The 21,685-nt window shown below is 36.2% G+C and overlaps 1 protein-coding gene across 1 annotated transcript in view; it reads right to left on the minus strand.

Annotated features, from left to right (window-relative positions):
• Nucleotides 1–17,291, minus strand: part of lamc3 (laminin, gamma 3) — a 107,007-nt gene extending 89,716 nt beyond the window's left edge. Inside the window, exons 1-5 of the mRNA XM_038308694.1 lie at nucleotides 17,109–17,291; nucleotides 14,441–14,558; nucleotides 2,718–2,816; nucleotides 1,809–1,945; nucleotides 576–695 (exon numbers count right to left, since the gene is read on the minus strand). Coding sequence (XP_038164622.1) covers nucleotides 576–695; nucleotides 1,809–1,945; nucleotides 2,718–2,816; nucleotides 14,441–14,558; nucleotides 17,109–17,256 — 622 coding nt within the window. The 5' untranslated portion in view covers nucleotides 17,257–17,291. The remainder of the gene's footprint in view (nucleotides 1–575; nucleotides 696–1,808; nucleotides 1,946–2,717; nucleotides 2,817–14,440; nucleotides 14,559–17,108) is intronic.
• Between the last annotated feature and the right edge of the window lie 4,394 nt (nucleotides 17,292–21,685).

A 21,685-nucleotide genomic window follows, 5' to 3' on the forward strand; every position in this document is an offset into this window, starting at 1 on the left:
TAATCATGTAAAGTACTTTGCATTGTCTTTGTACTGAATTGTGCTATACAAATAAATTTGCCTTGCCTTCCTATACAGCCAGCTTACTACCAGTTTTCAGGTGGGGGGTTGTATTACTCTCCATGTGTGCCGGATGGAAGTTTGATTACTTCAGACTTTAAACTGGCATCTTATTAAAACCAGTAGATGTTTTAAATATAGCATTTATTTTTTGAAACATTTATATGCATTCTTTCTAAAAGCAAGGTCAATGAGAAGGTCAATGACAACACTATTTAGCTCTGGATGCGCTTCTTCAGGTATACTATAACTGCAGTAAGCAAAAGTAAAATAACCATCAATTACATACCAAAATTCACAAAGCATATGCTTCCTAATGCCTCTAGATTTGTGGCAGTTTTAGTAATTGGTGAAATAATGCAAAATCACAGCTTCAGTAAATTCCTTCCTTCACACTGCAAATCAATCCAGTTTAAAATTCCATTACAGATATAGTTATATTATTTTAAAACAAATCCAACATATCTGTTTTAGAGAATTAGTTCACACGTTTGGTGTTTTGCTTTCTGACTCACCAGGGGCTCTGTAGAAACCGGTGTCTTCCTCATTAAGAGGCAGCAGGTAGACTTCACCTTCCTTCCACAGCAGGGGGTACTCCAGGCCTCCGGAGAACTCTCCCCACCAACCATCACGGTCTGTGAGCAAATTAAGTCTTAAACTTAGGAATCTCATTATCTCCCTTTAATTCAGCAATGGTGAGAACATTCATCTCCTAATGGTTAGAGTTTGCAAAGATAACGTTCTGTTTAGATCATTTCAGATATTAAATTGGCTCTTTTTTTTATACCTGACATTATATCTATCGTCTATCAATTTATACACATCAAAACAAAAAAATAGATATTGACTAGATAGATATTGAAATTTGGTTTAAATTTAAATTCTTTGCAAACTTCTTTGCTGGAGTTTCATGCTGCTGGGAAAAAAACAGCTTTCAGTCATACAAGACAGTTTTCAGCAATTTATACACTAAAAGTCTTTTTGATTAATTGAAAACAAGCTTCATTAGCTCCTGTCATTTCATGAAAGATTTAATAATTATTTAAGGTTTTATAAAAATAAAAAAAACAAGGTGATTTTGGCAGAATAATAGGACTATAATAATTCAATTACCTGGCTTTTAGTAAAAAAAAAAGCAAACATTTCATGGAAATTAATTTGCAGAATTGTTGTCTTATGACAATATTTTCCATTAAAATGAATAGTTTTTTCAGCATTTTGGGTCATTTTTGTTCACAATATTTTCAGAGATATTAAAGTGCAGTAACTTAATGACATATGTTATTAATACACTTTAAACATACTGACACAGTTCCAGCATAATTTGAATGATTTTATAGCTCATCTATAAAATGTATTTATTAATTTAACATAAAACTGTTCCACGAACATACAGCTGACCAGAATTATGTTTTAAGGTGAGGCTGTTGATGTATTTAGCAAAAAATGACCGTGAAGGTTGAGAGATCAACCAACCACATAGTTCCCTCTGTAACCCTATTTGATCTACTGAGCTCTAAAAATGCTGACACAGCAGAATTTTCTTACATATGAGGAAAGGGTATTCAGCGCTTTTATACCTGAGCTATCTGGCAGGCCAAAAAGAAGTCTTTGTTTGTCAACCCTCATGCCCCTTTACCTCAACTATCAAAGTAATAAAATGCATTGTGCTTTAACAGAAGATAATAATTCATAACTCAAACAGAAAACCAGAAAAAAATAATGGTTGATTAAAATTGACAGTTTACCTTCAGTAAAGTCTGATGTAATAACCGTGGCTCTGTAGTGACTGGATGAGTAGCAGGCAAGGGAGTGACCAAAGCAGAAACACGGCTGGCAGCCTGCTGGGTGTTTTCTCTGCATATTGAAATATCCTGGCTTGCACCTGTAGGTTCATACACAAATGTGCAAACAGTCATACAAAAAAAAAAAATAGACAATGCAGATTATGTACCCACGCCTGCTTTAGAGCAATTAATGCATCCCACATTCTCACTATCTGATGAGATTTAGCCCCAAAGCCACTGGCTGATGATGTACACTACGGGGCTGAGGAAGAAAGGAATAAGTGAGTTCAGCTGTGAGGTCCATGAGCTCTGACCTGTACACAGCTACTAGCATATGGGTGGGACAGGAACATCGCTAAAAATCACCCCTTGCAATGGGAACATTACACAGGAGAAGAACTTGTTCAATGAGCTGTGAAATTCAGTGGGAAAAAAAGTCAAACAGGGAGCATATAATGACTCAGCGGTCCAGGAGTGGGAGATCTGGAACAGTGTGTGTTTCAAGAGAAACAATGAGTGTATCAGTTTGATCATATGTCCTGGAGGAAAATCTAAAAGATAGAAACTGTTGATTACTGTGTGGTAGCCGTCAAAGCAAGCAGCGGTACACAAAATAGGAGAAATGTTCGCCTTCTCTGTCTTTAAGTCTTTTTTTCGGTTTGCTGCATCTGTGTAAAATTGTGACCTAGCTTCCAGGGATAATCTCTGCTATTCATATTGGGGAACATTATTTCCCAATATTAGTAGATATAATGTCACAGCTGCAAGCAAAAAAAATATGTTTTTATTGTAAGGGACTTTGACAGTTACCCTAGCAACCACAGTCTACATACGCACGTAGGTGACATAACTGCCCAACCTCTCACCCACCTATTACAGCTCTGCCCCTCCACATTCTGTTTGCAGAAGCAATGCCCATCCAGAGGGGAGCAGTGATCCTCACTCCCGCTGGGGTCACAGTTACACGGCCTGCAGAGAACAAATGGCGTACAATGTATTATTCTTAATTCTTTTCCATTTCAATCTGTTTCAATCATTTCCTAGAAGTAGCCTTTGCGAAGCAGGCTTTAAACCTTGGAGCAAAGTTCTCATCAGCTTCCTCAGAACATTTACGTCAAGCATGCCTGAAGGATTGTTTGAAGTCAACAAGGACTCAGTTTAGAGTCCTTTTTTGACACTTCGATTGCTGTTTTTTATGCTCTCAATGCTTTGATCAAATAATGAATAGTGGTTAAACTGTTGTTTTCAACAGAATAGAATAGAAAATTCCTTTATTTACCCACAATGGGGAAATTCTGGTCTTTACAGCAGCAATATTATACAAAAAATGGTCACACAAATATGGACCTTAGAAAAATGGATAGAAATAACATAAGAGTGAAGAGTTAAAAGATAAACAATAAAATACTGTACTATAAAGCGTTTTAACAATATAAAACTGTGCAACTGGAGAATAAATAACCAATATACAGCTGTGGACATTTTTACAGTAATGGATATATGAAAATAGTAGCAACATCAGAGATGTGCAAAATGACAGCAGCTTTTTTATTTAACTGACTAAGATTGAAACTGTGCAAAATCAGCATGAATGTAACAACTTATTGAGGTTGTTGGGAACAGTGATGGTTATAAAGTCTTACAACTGCTGGTAGGAAGGATCTGTGATAACGCTCCTGGTGCTTTCAGGGGAGAAGCAGTCAGTGACTGTAGGAGCTCTCCAGTTCTGCAACTGCTTCATGCATGGGGTGGGAGACATTATCCAACAGAGATGTTAATTTATTTAGTTAGGATCTGCTATCTGCAACAAATTGCATACTCTTGTTTCCTTTTCTTCTTTAATTGTTGTGCAAAATGGATTTTCTTGCAATGTTTTAACTGGTTTAAAAATTTTGATCAAAAGTTAATATGAAGAAGAGCAAATAAGTTTTACGGCACTGTAATCTGATAGCAGATGGACAAGCTTCTCTTGTAAAGTGTCTTGTGATAACATCTGTTATGGAATCATACTACCAAGAAAAAATAAAAGGACTGACTTTTCTTACAATATTATTGAATAATGTGTAGAGTGTCTATGAAAAAAAAAGAAGATGTTTGTCTATAATAGAATTTTTTTTTATTGGGTTTTGAAAATAAGGACATTAATCCTGGTTAATTTAGTGACAAATCATGTTCACTGACACAAGAAAGTAGATTTAAGAGACAACTGTTAAATGAAAGACACAGTCTACCATGAATAACAGTGATAAGAGCATGTGAGATGACAGTCATTTGAATTATGTTGAAATGTGTTTGATTGTGTTTATTGATTGATTCCTTTGTTTGAAACTGTAACACAGAATCTATTTCAACGAGGTGCCATTATAAATAATTCAATTATCCCAAGGCAAGCTGCCTATACTTGTTTCTGCTCTAGTGGTTCGGGTAATTTACACCTCAGCTAAACAGCCGGAGTTTGCTGCATGACTGACAGTAGAGATAGAGTGTGTGTGTGTGAATGCTGTCATAAGCTTATTGACAGTATTCTGATAGCAGTTTTCTGCTTTAATGAACAATCTCTATTATCTATGACAAATATATTTATATAGACCATGAATGTCAGAAAACAATAGGTTTTAATTATAATTACTGTTTTTAAGAAATGCCTCTTTTGACTTATAAATGTTTTAAATCAAACCTGTTTTTAAAACAAATAAACTACACTTCATACTTCAGAGTAGTGCATAATTTTAAAATATTTTTTTGACTAAATGGGGTAGGTTTAAAGACTTTTATTGATTTAATCTTTGATCATAAACAAAGAAAAATCCCCTTCCAAGTTGAGTTATTAAACAAATATTCAATTCTGTGATTCTTTTTTAAACCATAAAGGTTGTCTAATTTTGGTTAAATTCATAACCTATTTACTGCCAATCACTAGATTAACAGCTATTGTATCACTCTATTTGCCTATAGTATTGTTGTAGAAACATGTCTACCTTGCATCTGCTTTTAAAACCCCACCATGCTGTGAGTTATCAAGGTATTTGGAGTAAGGTAGCAGGAATAATTGTAGAGTCAAACAATCATTGATATGCAATTCAATACTATTATAACTTAGCATTCCTCGGGCAGCTACAGTGTGTGCAGGGATAGTCTTCTCAGGAATTTAAATATGACAAAATATTCCTCCGGCACACAAACGCACCATCCTGAACATTAACATGCAGGGATGCATGCACAGTTATTTATCATGAGTGGTCCAAGGTCAGGCAAAGTTAAAATGCCCCTTTTTATCTGAAGAAAGCATTCGCTGGGTCAATGCATCTTCAAGATGCGATAGGCTTTCAGCCTCCACAGTCTAAGGTCTAAATGTAGATCATACCTCAGGAATGAAAGTAACTCTGCTTGCCTAGAAATCAATTAAAACCCCCCTGAGCTCACTCTGGTACTGTAGCATGCTTAAATTATCAATAACAGAGTCAAGTTCAAAGACAGAAAAACAATAAACAGAATGCGGTTCTTGAACAGTGTTTTACCAATGGGACATTGAGGAAGAAAAGTTCAAGGTAATTTCCACTTTTTGTGAACATATACACACACACACACAGTAGCTGTGAAAAAATTACCTATGAAATACCTGTAAAGTTGTGTGAAAGAGGTCTTTGTAAAAATAAAAAGTAACCTGCATTTACCCCCCATGTGCTGAAAAATTTACCTTGCATAAACACTATAGTGGTTTTTTTCTGAGCTGGCTGCTTTAGTTAAGCCTGAAAAAATGCCTGGTGATAAAGTTAATAAGTGACACATCACAGCAAACCTATAAATCTAAAAAAGAACAAAAAATTCCAAAGGAGTTCATGTAAAATGTGAAGCAACGAGGTAGAGGCATCTATAAAACAAAGCTAAACCAGAGATGGGCCTTGCAACAGGGCAATGATGGGTCCCTGTTTTCAATCAGCATAGGATTGGGTGAAAATTATTCAATTAGAAATCCTTCATTTGGTTCCATATAGTCGCTGTGACTTAAAATAGGCTGTACATGTAAGGAATTCCAAAAAAAATTTAAAGCTGAAACTAAGGGACGGCCCATGTTTTCCTTAGATTAATGACCATAAGTGGTAGGTGAAAACAACAAGGATCCCGCAGATAGATCACAGATTAAATGGTGATATTCTCAAAACCTAATCCCTTTTTTCCGATAAAAGTAAAGAGAATCTTTGTAATCAGAGTAAACATAGAAAGATTTAATCTGATTAAAGAATTTCGTTTAAAAAACTTGGCTTTTCTTTATTTGAATATTTGGTTTTAACTATAAACATATAAACATATTTTGATTCTTTGGAACTATATACAGCTCTATGTTTAGTCTATTAGGAAACATGTAGCGATTTGTAAGGTCAGATTTGCTTGCAAAGTTCGAAGCAGCAAAAATAGTTTCCTTGAATTTTCAAAGCAAAGCATCTTGGCTACATCAAGGCTCAATGGAAACACATTGAGAGGACTGGACAAACTAATGAGTAATTCAAGGAGTTCACAGTTTTCTGTTGGATAGGATCACTGCACTACCAAACAACCCAGATCATACAGGTGCTGGTCATAAAATTAGAATATCATGAAAAAGTAGATTGATTTCAGTAATTCCATTTAAAAAGTGAAACTTGTATATTATATTCATACATTACATACAAACTCATATATTTCAGATGTTTATTTTGTTTAATTTTGATGATTACAAATGACAACAAATGAAAATCTCAAATTCATCATATCAGAAAATTAGAATATTACTGAAGACCAATAAAAACAAAGGATTTATAGAAATGTTGGCCAACTGAAAAGTATGAACATGAAAAGTATGAGCATGTACAGCACTCAGTATTTAGTTGGGCCTCCTTTGGCCTGTATTACTGCAGCAATGCGGCGTGGCATGGAGTCGATCAGTCTGTGGCACTGCTCAGGTGTTATGATAGCCCAGGTTGCTCTAATAGTGGCTTTTAGCTCTTCTGAATTGTTGGGTCTGGTGTATTGCATCTTCTTCTTCACAATACCCCATAGATTTTCTATGGGGTTAAGGTCAGGAGAGTTTGCTGGCCAATTAAGAACAGGGATACCATGGTCCTTCAACCAGGTACTGGTAGCTTTGGCACTGTGTGCAGGTGCCAAGTCCTGTTGGAAAATGAAATCTGCATCTCCAAAAAGTTGGTCAGCTGCAGGAAGCATGAAGTGCTCTAAAACTTCCTGGTATGTGGCTGCGTTGACCCTGGACCTCAGAAAACACAATGGACCAACACCAGCAGATGACATGGCACCCCAAACCATCACTGACTGTGGAAACTTTACACTGGACTTCAAGCAACGTGGATGAAGTGCCTCTCTTCTTTTCCTCCAGACTCTGGGACCTTGATTTCCAAAGGAAATGCAAAATTTACTTTCATCAGAGAACATGACTTTGGACCACTCACCAGCAGTCCAGTCCTGTTTCTCTTTAGCCCAGGCAAGACGCTTCTGACGCTGTCTGTGGTTGAAGAGTGGCTTGACACAAGGAATGCGACAGCAGAAACCCATGTCTTTCATACGTCTGTGTGTGGTGGTTCTTGAAGCACTCACTCCAGCTGCAGTCCACTCTTTGTGAATCTCCCCCACATTTTTGAATGGGTTTTGTTTCACAATCCTCTCCAGGGTGCGGTTATCTCTCTTGCTTGTACACTTTTTTCGACCACATCTTTTCCTTCCCTTCGCCTCTCTATTAATGTGCTTGGACACTGAGCTCTGTGAACAGCCAGCCTCTTTAGCGATGACCTTTTGTGTCTTGCCCTCCTTGTGCAAGGTGTCGATGGTCGTCTTTTGGACAACTGTCAAGTCAGCAGTCTTCCCCATGATTGTGTAGCCTATAGAACTAGACTGAAAGACCATTTAAAGGCTTTTGCAGGTGGTTTGAGTTAATTAGCTGATTAGAGTGTGGCACCAGGGGCCATCAATTTTGAACCTTTTCACAATATTCTAATTTTCTGATATGATGAATTTGAGATTTTCATTTGTTGTCATTTGTAATCATCAAAATTAAACAAAATAAACATCTGAAATATATGAGTTTGTATGTAATGTATGAATATAATATACAAGTTTCACTTTTTAAATGGAATTACTGAAATCAATCTACTTTTTCATGATATTCTAATTTTATGACCAGCACCTGTATGTGGCAAGGGATTATTTCAAAATAAAATGTTTTTAACCACTATTTACCTCAAACTACTGCCCCTTTCACATTTCTCTACTTTTGAAATATAATTAGAAAAGATATTTACTTAATCTTTGTTATTTTAATTAAACTGTAGGAAAAATTGGATATGGATCAAAAACAAATATAAAGGAAACACATGTTTTTTTATTTCAGCATTTGTAATAAAGAACTAAGTAAATGATTATAGATTATAAAATTTTATAACATCATAAAAATTACAAAGTAAATCAGTTTACCTTTTCTGTCACTATGTTACATTGATGAAGCAAAAAAACATAGAGGTGCAGTGGGAACTATACAATTCAGCTCTATATTTCATACTACTTATACCATCATCTTCCAAAAGGTCTGATAAATGTAAATGCAGAATTGAAATGTCATTCATAGCAGTATTTGAATTTTTGACAAGCCAAACTTTGCCAGATAATTGTCTGTAGCGTTTGATGTCCTAGATTAAAAGCATAAAAAATCTGACTAAATAAATCACAGAACACGCTTTTGTTGGGACAACAGATGCTAGTATGACATCTACAATCAACAGGGTACAATAAGGGGTTCCTTTGTCTTATCTCACAGAAGGCAGAAAGTGGGCTAATGCTGCTGAGACACAGGCTGGGGTCTGATATACCTTGGCAGGAGAGTGTTTGATCGATGAAAGCAGTTAAACTCCTAGTGACCCCAGTTTACATCCCTGAGGAGGTGTCCCAGCACACCTGCTAGATGTATCTTTGAAATTTAACATGATATCATATTTGGTGGCCTTTATGGGATAAGATCATGTGAAGCTGCTGCTGAAAATGCACAACAACGTAAACCTACTGCAGACCCACTGCTTCTCATGATGGTTTGTAGTTTTTGACCCACATGCAGATTCACATGGTTTTAACCTACAATTTTTCTTCCACAGTAAATTTCTGTGAAGCTGCCACAAACACTCCTACCATTCTTCAATAATCTTAAATTGTTAAATAAACAACACTGCACTGGCCATTTTGGAAGTGGTATATAAACTTTCTGTCATAATCTCAGCACTGATGCCTGGTCTGATCACTCATTTCGCACACCTGCTTAACTTCGCCCACTTCTCATTGTTTGCTCATCTAATCCACCTACATTAGACACTATATAACCAGCAGTCAGACCAGTCATCAGTGCAATTATTTTGAGCTATTGGTGACATTTATTCCAGCATTCTTAGTTCTCATTTTTGGATCCTAGCTTTGCTGCTTCTTGACTTCTGAGCCTGCCTGTTCCCGTCCGATTCTGATTGCCTGACCTGTCTTCCGGCTTCTGCCTTAACTGACTAAATGTCTACCTGTCTGATCTCTTTCCGTTGTGTACCAACAACTGCGTCCATCTGTTCTGAGCCTGGGTCTTTCTTCTCTTTTTTTCTGCAGTGCCGCTTGTGATGTTGATCACTGCCTCTCTGTGGTGTTTATGAGTATTGCAACTACATCTGCCTCAACTATAAATGTGTACTTCTACGGGCTCAATCACGGCACATAAAGACCGGCGTGAGATCCCAACATGCAAGTATATCTCCGCCTTAACCCCAAAACAAAACAGCCCCACACCATAATGACCTTTGCACCACCTTACCCAGTACAATAACGTAGAGTATCTTACAAAAGTGATTTACATGTTTGGTTATGAGTTGTCAAATGAAAATGTCCATCTTATGCCTGTATGGCCATTTGTCATTTAGATCTTTAGTGTTACAAAATCTCTGGTTTGGAGATAAGCAGGTGTGTTAAACTTGATGTTATTGCCTTCATATTAGTCTTCACTGTAAGTTCAATATATTATACCATTTCACAGTATGGTGAAAAAAATGTTCTGAAAATAAAGAATTGCCATAAAGATGGTCTTGTTTGTAAAGAAAAAAAAATGTCAACAAACACTGTTAATTACTACTCAAATTATTTATACATTGAAAACATTACACCGATTTTGCAAGGTTTAATTATCTGTTTATTTATTCTAATGCAATTATAGTATTTCATGACTCAAAAAGTGTAGGCAATCACAATTCCTTTCGCTTTTACTACTAATTGCTTGTGTACTGTACAATGGTACATGTGTAAATTATTTGAGACTAATTTTGATGTTTTCATATCAGAACCAAAGCTTAAAAATACACAAAGACGCTCTATAGAGCTAAGCTCTGCAGTCTGCTGATAGGTCTTAGCAGCTTCATTACAAGAAGTAATTCCAGTCTATGTTAATTTGAAAATATTGATTATTGTGCAACTGCAAGCCATTTACTTTTAGGTTACATAAGATTGGAGATAATGAACATGTTTTTCTTCTACCAAGCAATTACTGTAGTTAACCTTTGGGTTACATTTAGCATTTAAGTTCAATCTTTTGGATTAGACATGTGATCAGTCCAGGAAAGTTTTTCTTCTAAAAACACATAACTACCCATAAGACATAAGAAAATAAAAAGTAGTTATTGTAAATATTTATTTATAGGGGAAACATAGGTGGAAACATCATCTAGAAATGAGGCTTACTAAAAAAAATGAAAACGCAGATTTCTGTCAATAAATATGTTTAATAACAATTATCTTAAAGACATACAAAAAACCCTATCATCCTTTTTTAAACATAACACAATAGGCCGAGTGTTCATCCTGATCGTGTTTATTAAGTTCTCTTTCAGACAAATTAGAATCTGTCTACAGAGCATGATCGGCAGATTTAAATATTGTTTTGCATATCTGCCTACATGATTGAGCTGAGACTGCTACCACTAACTCTGAGGCGATGAAGGTCATTTGGCAGAATCTTTCAAACTGATTGGGCGAAGGGACACCTAGTGCCTGCCTACCAAAGTTTGGTAGCAACAAATGAGAAAACACAATGCTTTTCATCTCTCCTGCTGTGCCCCTTTCAACGATCAAATTTGGATTCTGACAAAGCAGATGTGATAGCAGCATATGTTCTCTGTGCTGCCATTTTTTATTTCGGTGAGGATGTGGGCTCATCAGCTCTTACATTCCTCACAGCTATATGTACCACCTAAACCATAGTAGTCTTTTTGATTAGAATCAAACAGTTTAACTTGGAGTGGTACCAGATAGATTTTCATGGGCTTGTTTGCGCAAATTCAGTGAAAATGCAGCTTAAAGGCAAGTTTAACATCCATCTTCTAGGCAGCAAAATCTGAATGCTTTTGCAACTTTAGCCAGTGCTTTACATAACGCCAGTGGTCTGATATACTCCAAGCGCTTCGAGTGTCTTATCCCTTTTGGCATCCAAATATGTATTGTGCATTTTTACACTTGTTTTAACAAACTGATCAGGAGGGCCGGTGACGTTGTGGGGGAGCAGCTGGACACTCTGACCACCGTGGCAGAGAGGAGGATGCTGTGCAGGTTTCAGTCCATCTTAGACAATGACTCACATCCTCTCCACTACACACTGGTCCAGCAGACGAGCTCCTTCAGCAGAAGACTCCTTTTACTCAGATGCACCACAGAGCGCTACAGGAAATCATTCCTACCTGTGGTCATCAATCCCTACAACGCCTCCCTCAAGTGATTCAGACCCCCCCCCCCCTGTAATTGACATTTATGCACTATTTTAGCACACCACGTATCACTTTACTTGGATTTATCACTTTAGTTGGATTTAATTTTTACATATGTATAAAGATATACATACATAAATATATATACAGAAGAGCTATATGTGTATATATTTTACCTCTTTTTTATTTTAATTTTTATCTTTATTATCTTGTGTAGTTGGACGTGTGTATATATATATTAATGCTGTCAAAATTATCGCGTTATTATCGCGTTAACGCAAGGCCATTTTAACGGCGATAATTTTTTTAACGTGAGATTAACGCTATGTGCTTTTATGGTACTATTTTCTAAGTACATCCCGCTGCAGCCTGCGGGAAGGCAGGGCTATTTTCCCCCAGTCTATGCATTTCTCATAGGCTTCCAGAGCGGAGCTCCTCAAGGGAAAAAGACGCTCATACACTGGGTAGCGCTAGTGCCTTTTCTTTAAGCCCGACCACCAACAAACAAGTTGAGTGTCTGGTAACTAGTAGCAACCTGAAATACGCTGAGAAAACTGATTACTGAGGTGAAATGGAATCTGCTATGGCACTCTTGCTGTCTGTGTATGCCACAGGTCGGTATCGTGTGTGTGTGTGTGTGTGTGTGTGTGTGTGTGTGTGTGTGTGTGTGTGTGTGTGTGTGTGTGTGTGTGTGTGTGTGTGTGTGTATGTGAGTGGGTGTGTCTGTGTGTGGGTGGGTGGGTGTGTGTGTGTTCTCATTTTTGTTAAGAGGCTGAAAAGTAACTTTCTAGAGCATAGACTACCTCCATCTAGTGATGTCGGTCTATTGATTTTGATGTATTGATTGAAAATTTTTCATTATTACCTTGGTTAATTGACATCTAATATTAACTGTACCACATTTTATAGCAGTAGGGTAAAATCCTTGTCTTTGTTCAAAAGACTGTATTAACTGTAAAGACTGTCTTTTACATCAGCCTGTTTTCAGGGCCTTTTTTTTTGGCTACATATTTGTTATTTTTTGCTACATGCCTCCCCATCTTCTTGCCATATGTTTCTATGGCATAAATCAGTGTCTGTGACCTGTTTTTATTTTAAAAAAAGAACATTGGCACAAACCTAGCCTGTATGTATTTTTTGTATGTCATCGAGAGTATTTAAATTATTTTCAATCATAAAAAAAATTTGCGATTAAAATGCGATTAATCGCGAGTTAACTCAGGCATTGATGCGATTAATCGCGATTAAAAAAATTGAATCGATTGACAGCACTAATATATATAAAACTGTAACTGGAGCGTGTAACATGAGTAATTTCCCTCTGGGATTATGAAAGTATTTCTGATTCTGGTTCTGATTTCATCTTGGACTTTTCCTATTTCTTTTTGTGCCTTTGCTGGACGTTACAGACTACCTCAGTTCCATTCCTTATTTATGCATTAGGTGTGGAATCATACCTCTGGTCACCTGGTGGTGTTAAATATACACAAAAGTGCTTATATTAGAAACACAAACAAAAAAGTGCTTTGTTTACCAACACAAAAAGAAAAAGCAAAGTGTAAAATACACAAATAATCCAATAGGATAATAATAATTTGCAATAGTTTAGTTGGAAAACCTTTATAGGCAGATCTACTGGTGTAGATCTATTTGAGTAATAGTACATGACCTGTATTGAGTGAATTTTCTGCCAAAAACATAGCACACACACATAAAGCATGTTATCACTCAAAAATAAGCATGTTACACTTAAATAAATCTTATTGTTCACAAATAAAACTTGTATTACAAATTATCCTCAAATGTCACCCACAAACAAAGGGCTCAAGGGTTTGTGGGAATTTGTCCAACCAGTCCATATGTGTTTTTTGGATTTCAACCGTGCCCCTCATGGTGCCCTGTGGGGGGTGCTCAGAAGGTAGGGGGTCCGAGGCCCTCTGTTAAGGGCTGTCTGCTCTCTGTATGACCACAGCAGGAGTTTGGTTCGCAATTGCTGGCAGTAAGTCAGACCTGTTCCCGGTGTATGGTTGTCTCTGCCAGGGCTGCCCTTTGTCACCGGTTCTGTTCATTACATTAATCGACAGAATTTCTGGGTGCAGCCAGGGACCTGAGGGGGGCCAGTTGGGAACCTCAGGATATCATCTCTGCTGTTTGCAAATTATGTTGTCCTGTTGGCCTCATCAAACCAGGACCTTCAACATGCACTGGCACGGTTTGCAACTGAGTGTGAAGTGACCGGGATGAGGATCAGCACCTCCAAATCCAAGGCCTTTGAGGAGGCAGCTTCAACTGCCTCCTGCTGCCTCTTGGCCCCGGATAAAGTGGAAGAAAAAAGATGGATGGATGGACATATTTCCAATCTTGTTTATGTCCACTTTATCTTCATCGATGCGCATCACATCAACATAGCAGCGCACTCAAACGTCTAGAAGAATATTTTGCAATAAAGCTAAATATTTTTGGTTAATCATTATTAGAAGTATTGCAATTACGCTGATTTAAAAAATCATACACAACTAGTCTGTCCTACTGTAAATTGATTAAATCTAAGCCCTGATACTGATTAAAAAAATTAGACAGTACAGAAAATCACTTAAAACCTATCTTTGGTCCAAGTATTTAAAATGTGCTAACCCTAATTTCAACTTTGAGCACACTTTAACAATTAACGCATTTCCTATCTACATTCATTCTTAGAACCTAGTCCTGTAAAATGCTGGGTATAGCAAAACACATAAATCTCTTTTTTATAACAAATATTACAACTAACACATATCTATGGGATCTGAGTTTTTTTTTTAACACTATTATGCATCTATGCCTATTGCTTACCTGCAACCCCCAGGACCCAGTGAGTGGAAGCCAGCCTGACAAGTGTCACACTTCTCTCCTGTCACACCAAGTCTGCATGGACACCTTCCTTCTGCATCACACTGCAAACTCACTGAGCCTGCAGGAAAAACATATAGAGCATTCAGGAATATAAGAGAATGATATACATTGTACAGGGAAATAGTGTAAAGTACTTTAAAAAGAAAAATGACCACAAAAAGATTACTGGAATTTACATTAGACAGATCAATAACTCAACTACACCCTTTATTCAGAATAGGAGTTAAGAGAACCCTGTTATTGACTTTCCTTTGACAAATTTTAAGTATAATCATGAAAGAGAAGGGTATAATCCATCTCCTGCACTGATATTGGGAGACGTCAGCTAATGGACGTAAAGACCAGCTGGGGCATAAAGAGGAGAATAGAGGGAGCCTGATGGAGTCTGTTATAACCTTTGATCAATATAATGGAATCCAACAGCTCTTTGCAATCACCTTTTACTATTTATATTCAGGGCAAAGATGGTAGATATTCTCTCCCATTTTCCTCTGTAACCTGACGACAGTGACTGAACCAAGAATTCCTTGTGGTTTAATGATTTGTGAACCACTTCACTGACTCAGCTTGATCAAATCACTACTGCACGTCTGAGTGAAATCATTTTTTTAATGATCAACTGATTATAAATTTGAGAAGATGTTAAAGGCATCAGAGTGTGGAGGTGCAATCCTGCCATAATTTATATTACACTAATGAATACAGTATCAGACACAAATTGATCTGTAGTTATTATCATTTATATCTGCACTATTATTTACATTTTATAAGATCTCTCTATGTTTTTCTTTAATTTTCAACTGTTTTTTTTTCTTTCAGTAGGCGCTGAGCCTTATTATACCTTCCTGTTTTTAAAAGGTGTTAAAAACAGTATATTCTCTGACGTTGTTGCTAAAGAAGTTTAGTGTGTTGCAGATATGGTAGTATATATGGCTGTTAACACTGTTGACTATAACTGAAAAAAGATTTGAGTCGTTTGCCAAAGTATTATGAAGGCATCCATATTCATAAATCTACTTTCAAAATAAAAGAGTGGTTCATTGCTATGTGTTGGAAGATAGAAATTTATTTTAATGTTGACACAAAAACTTTTTAAAGGCAATAACCTGAAGAAGATGCATACGTTTAAGCAACAGAATTACATTATAATAATAAGCAACAACTTAAAATTGTTTGCAAATGTGATGGGTGCAAAATCAAAAGCAACAAAAAGCTGTAAAATCAAAAGCTCAACTCAAATATTAAGGTTGAGATGACAGCGTTGAAGGGGAACACTCTAAAGAATAAATATAAACTTGAAAGATAGATACCGTTGGATCTTATTACAGTAAACTAATATTTTGCGAATGTCATGAGGCTGGAGTGCAAAATTGAAACCAGCATAAAACTGTGCATCAAAAGATGAAAAAGATTGCGGGCTATTTCCACAGAGAGACAATCTACAACACCAAAACATCACTAACATTCACAATTTTGATCAAACTGTAATTCTTCTGGACTCCCTAGCAGCAAAGTGTGTATCAAGCAGATGGCGCCAAACTCAGCCGACTTTATCACCTGATTATGATGTCATGCTGGGCTCTCAAACTCACAATTTGACATAACATTTCGAAACACGTTTTGACATAACCTAATAGTTTTAAAAATACAATATCCTGTTTTAAAATAAATGTAAAAGTTTGCACACTAAGATAAGAGCTTGGAAAAATGCTGCTAACAGTTTTTCTCTAGAGAAACAAACAGAAAAAACAACTTTAAAACCCTTAATGTAGATCGGTATCCCGCAAGGATCTGTTCTAATCTTCATTTTGATTCCTATTTTTAGAAGTGAGTGAAAACAAGGACCAACTATAGCTATTAGAATGCTGATGAGACCACTAAATAAAAATTGTCACCCTAAATCAATTTATTAAGCTTTAACCAAAAGCTTTTTAGGTTCTGGTGCAATCGAGAAGCTTTTTGTTATTATCCTAGACGGTATAGCTATAGAAGGTCCCCTCACCTAAATATGTTAATGATTTGTTAAAACTGCTGTGACTTAAACTGTCTTTTTATTATTTTAAAAAAAAAGTGAATTTCCTTTTCACACACACAAAATCGTGTGCAATCTTATTTCTCACTGTGTTTGATATTAAACATGCAGAATTCTTCTCCTCTAATTAAAAGGATGCATTACACTAATCATACTAATTATTCTGATAATCATCATTATTACAATTCAAGGAAGCCGTTACCTAATATTTGACCTGTTACTGAAAATCAATTGATATTTTTAGTTTATATTATTAAAATATTCCAATAAAGTATGTCATTTTTCAGCATTAACTGTTGCATCTTTAATTAATATCTGCTTCTTTTATCACTACTTTTTTTTTTAGAAAGTCTTGGTTAAAACTGGTAAGGTATGTGTTTACTCCGTACTATTGACCAATGCTCTATTTCAATGGGACCTTTCTGGCTACTTAAAACTATGCTATTACTATTTTACTGTACCTGTATTCCTAATTTTCATAAGTGCACATAACAAATAGGGATGTGTATGGATTTGTGATGGTTATAACTGAGAAGTAAGGCTTACTCAGTTAAGCTTTATATATTTTCAGCTTACCATTGACATTGCAGTGACAGGGTAGGCAAGGTTCTTCTGGAACTTTCCTGTAGTGGTTTTCCTTGCAGCGTTCACAGTGGGCCCCATCAGTGTTGTCTCTGCAGCTCACACAGCGCCCCCCACTGCCAGTGCTCCTATACAGCTCCATGTCAAACACGCACTCGTTTGATCTCCCACTGCAGTTGCACTCTGCAAGTAATGTAAAACGACAGCAGGAGAAGAGAAAAAGGCAAAGGGTCAAGTAAGTAGGCTCAGTAAAACCAGGAAAAGATGTAGCCCAGAATGAAAAGCATTAGAAATAGATGCATGGGGAGAAGCACAGAAACAGGGAATACAGTATGTGTGAGGGATTATGTATTCTGGGATTGGATCATCATTTAGAGGCTCGTTGCTAATCTCATTTCACACGAGCCTAATGAGAAGCCAATCGGCTGTCAGGGGGCACTTAGATAACAGTAATTCATGTTTATACAAGAGCAAATTACTCAGCTGATAACACACCATCAAAGGCTTCATAGCCCTGGTATCAAATCCTTCTTTAGTTTACCACTTACCCTGAGGGGGGACTTAGGTGAAATTGCCCATTTTATTATGAATCCAGCTCTCTGTTGTGCTGAAAATAACCATATGATAACTATTTCCTTTTAATGAGAAGTCTCAGCAGTACTCACCTTACATAATCTGGTTATATAAAACCTAGCACTGCAGTGCTGGTGTTTTTAATGAATTTATTTTAAGTAGTTGTAAATGCTTTTTACAAATATTTAGTCAATAAAAGTTTAATGCTAACACAGTTCATACAGTAGCTTGCAAATTTTTTTGACTTTTTACATTTTGGTTGTAATATTTTACCTAAAAAACAGTATTTTGAACTTAAGTAAATAGTGCATTGTTGTAAAGTGAAAGATAAATGGCTTTTTGGCAATTTATCCAAAGAGAGAAATATGCATTTATATTTAGCCTCCTTTAGGTCACTATTGCTTTATGCTGGCCAAAGGGGTTGTGCAGAGAACATTTGGCAACAAACAGAACCATGAAGACCAAGTTGTACCATTGAATAGTCAAAATAAAGTAAAATAAAGTAAAGATGTGGAGATACATGTGGTTCTGAAGCACAGTGAGATTATAAAATGATATCCCACTTTTTAGGGCACAATTCAATGTGAAAAAAACGGAACCAAACAAAAAAAATCAATGACTGAAAACTAGCCAGGATGTCTACTTTAAATAGCAACATGAAATTTGAACTTAATCAGAAAGATGCAGCATCTTATACTTCACATCATCGTATACACAGCATCCCCACCATGAATCATGGTAGTGGCAATATCATTCTATTCTTTAGAAGTTTTAAGAAAAAAAGGTGAGAATGAAGCAAAGACGGATAGAGCTAAATACAGGAAAACAAGAGTCTTAAAAAGACTTAAGATTGTGATGGAAGACAAAAAAATAGCAAAGTATTGCCTTGGCTAAAAACAAATGTACCATACAGTTTAAGTTTTTTTTTTTTTTTTTTTTAGATCTGAATTTGCACATCAGGTGTATAATTTGTTTTATAATTCAAGCTTTAGAAATATATAGTATGTTGTTGTTCCAATGCGTTAAATAATCATAAAGTATGTTGAGGTTTCACAGTGGTGGGGGGTGGAAACTACAGAGACATTACTGCAGGCATTAGGAAGTTTTTTTTAAATATAATTTCTCTGCTATAATTTACATTTTGTGCTTCGATTCACTGAAGTTCCTTCAAGTTTCATGCTTGTTTAAAATAACGTCTACAATCTGCAGATGATGATAAATCAGGTCTATTACGCCTGCTCACTGTGTGCGCAAAGCACAGCTACCATATCCTGCAACCGGGAAAAAACCCAACAGCAAACCAGCTAACACACAGACTTGTGCACACAACCAAAACTGAACAGATGTGCTGTTTCTCACAGACTTGATGCCTGAAAATAGATAAAGTTAAACCACTGTGCAAGTGTGGAAGAAGACAATGGTTAAAAGAATTTTTATCTTTTCCTTCAGTTTTACAAATATTGGAAAAAAGAAAATCATTGCAATACTAGACACATTTGATAAGAAGCATATACATAGAAGCCCTGTGTGATTCAGGAGGAAACATGGGAAAATCTGTTGGAATAACTGATTTAATTCAGATATTAACATATTACAGTGAACAGAATGAATATGCAGTTGGTACCATTGTTGATTTAAAATGAAAGCATTTAAAATAATCAGTCACTCAGAGGTTAATTTTGGTCCTAAAGTAGTTATTCTATTTACAAATTAACCATGCAAGATATCAAACAAAATAACATCTGTTTTATTTCAGTTGACATGCACATTTTGGGGGTGAATGATAAAAGCATTAGGAGATGAAATCCCATAAAATGCATGCCTTTGTTAGATGGTTTAATAGAAACATACTATCACTGAATGCTAATAAAGCTAAATCAATTAGATTTAAAAAAAATAGCATAAAATTAAATAAAGTAACAATTGTAGGAGTTTAGAAAAACACTTTTTAGACTCTTAAAAATTTAGACATTTATTTTAGGCTACAATTCCAGGACTTAAACCATATGGTTGAGATAGGTTTTCTGAAAGTATAGATATAAGTTTAGTGCGTCATATGACATTATTCCTCATCTTAAAATTAAGTTAAAGAAAGATGGGGCAAAACTAACTATAAACAAAAAAAATTGAGCATTAAGAGAACCAGAAACATGCTTCATAATGTTGTGGGCCCATCATAGAAGAAGTGGAGATACCTAAGGAAAATAATTAGATAAAAAAAAATGAATTATTCATTATGAATAATTTTTTTAATTTCAAAGGGAAATTAAACGTTTAAGTAATTCATCAACTTTTGTTGATAGCTGTAGGCCGGAAGGACCTTCTGTAAGAGTCTGTGTTGCACCAGATCAGGTGGAGCAACAGAAGTCTCTCTAGGACCTTCATGATGTCAGGGCAACAGATCTATAGTGACAAAGGAACGCTGGCTGAGTTTTCTTTGGTACTGAAAAAAGTCAGGCAGGTCTTCTTGAACACTAGTACTGTCTCCTTGGTAAGGCTAAGGTTGAAGAGGTACTGTAGAACCCTACAGAGCTGCTCTACAAAGGTCTTCGGCATTCTGGGGATGATACCACCTGGACCTGGTAACTCAATACCTCCTCGTATTGAATTGATTGAATTGGATTAAAGACAACAATGAAGCTGTTTACAAGAACAAAGGGCAGACTGTAATTCTTGAGAATATTTAGGTGTTTCATTGTTTGCAGCAAGATGCTGCATATCTTCTAAAAGTCTGATGTGGAGAGTGTGATCTCTTCTGTCATCATATGTTTGGGTAGTAGCATCAGAGATATGACTTGAAGGAACTAAACAAGTTGAGGAAGAAGGCTCTGTTCTAGGAACTACTTCAGCACTTCTGGATTTTACAAAATTTCACAAAAACAGAGAAGCCGAATCTGTGAATATCTTTCTAACTTTACCATGGTTTGTTAGACTCTTTTATTGTTTCGGAAAACAATGTATTGGCTCCATGTCCTGGCTCAAGCTTAATTACACATCAGCAAGTACTTTTTTTCCTCCGTGCAGCTCTGACTGCATTGGCGCTTTTTCCACAAATAAGTAACCACATCCAGGCTCGGAATATGAACAAATAACAACAAACAAGACTTTTTTGTTTCTGTTCAAAAGCATTTTTGTTTTGTGTTTCCCGAAATGGAAAATTTTATGCAAATAATTTTTCCAATTTTTACTTTTCCCTTTTTTTTAAAACAAAAATCAATTGGCCATTTGTTTTTGATGTTTTAACTCCCATTTTTCAAATGAAAATCCAATGACCAAAAGATACAAGGATTTATTAATAACCCTTAGCATTCTCTTCATCAGACTGTCACACAACAGCAGAGGGTGTTCAGTCAGAGGCTTCTACAGATCCGCTGTAAGACAGACTGCTACAGAATTCCTACAGCTTTAATCATCTACAAAAACTCATAAAGATAGAAATGAAAACATTTCCACAAATATTAAATTTCCACGTGAAATCACATAAGCATTATAAAATTCAATAAAAAAAAACAACTGAAACAGAGCTTCTAAAAGCAAATATCAAGTGGAAAGCCCTCTTTTTTTTTCTCCATCATTATTTAGTTACCATCAATTCACAATATATACTGCAAAAGAAAAGGAAGAATCTTTCTTAGTTTAAATATGACTTTTGGCAGATAAAATAGTACAAATCTCCATTTGGATTTCCCTTGCTTAAAGTATAACTTCAAACACAAATGCATTTTTTTTGACAAATATTGATTCCCTTTGCTATCATATTTACAGTCCCACTGGTCATGCTGCAACTGAATCTGACAAAAACTGTCCTCCTCCAACGCAGAAAGTTGCTGCATGAGTCAGGCACTGATTGGCACTGGTGGGCCGCCAGTGCACAAATTCAGCTGTCTCCACTTGTCACCTTCCATCCACTCTATCTTTATCATTCCAGCCAGTGGTGCTGCTGCCGCTGCAGGTCAGGCAGGCTGACAGCCAGGCAGCGGCATTATCAACGGCAGCCT

Source organism: Cyprinodon tularosa, unplaced genomic scaffold, assembly GCF_016077235.1.
Source record: "Cyprinodon tularosa strain WSP-4 unplaced genomic scaffold, ASM1607723v1 ctg643, whole genome shotgun sequence".
Taxonomy (NCBI): domain Eukaryota; kingdom Metazoa; phylum Chordata; class Actinopteri; order Cyprinodontiformes; family Cyprinodontidae; genus Cyprinodon; species Cyprinodon tularosa.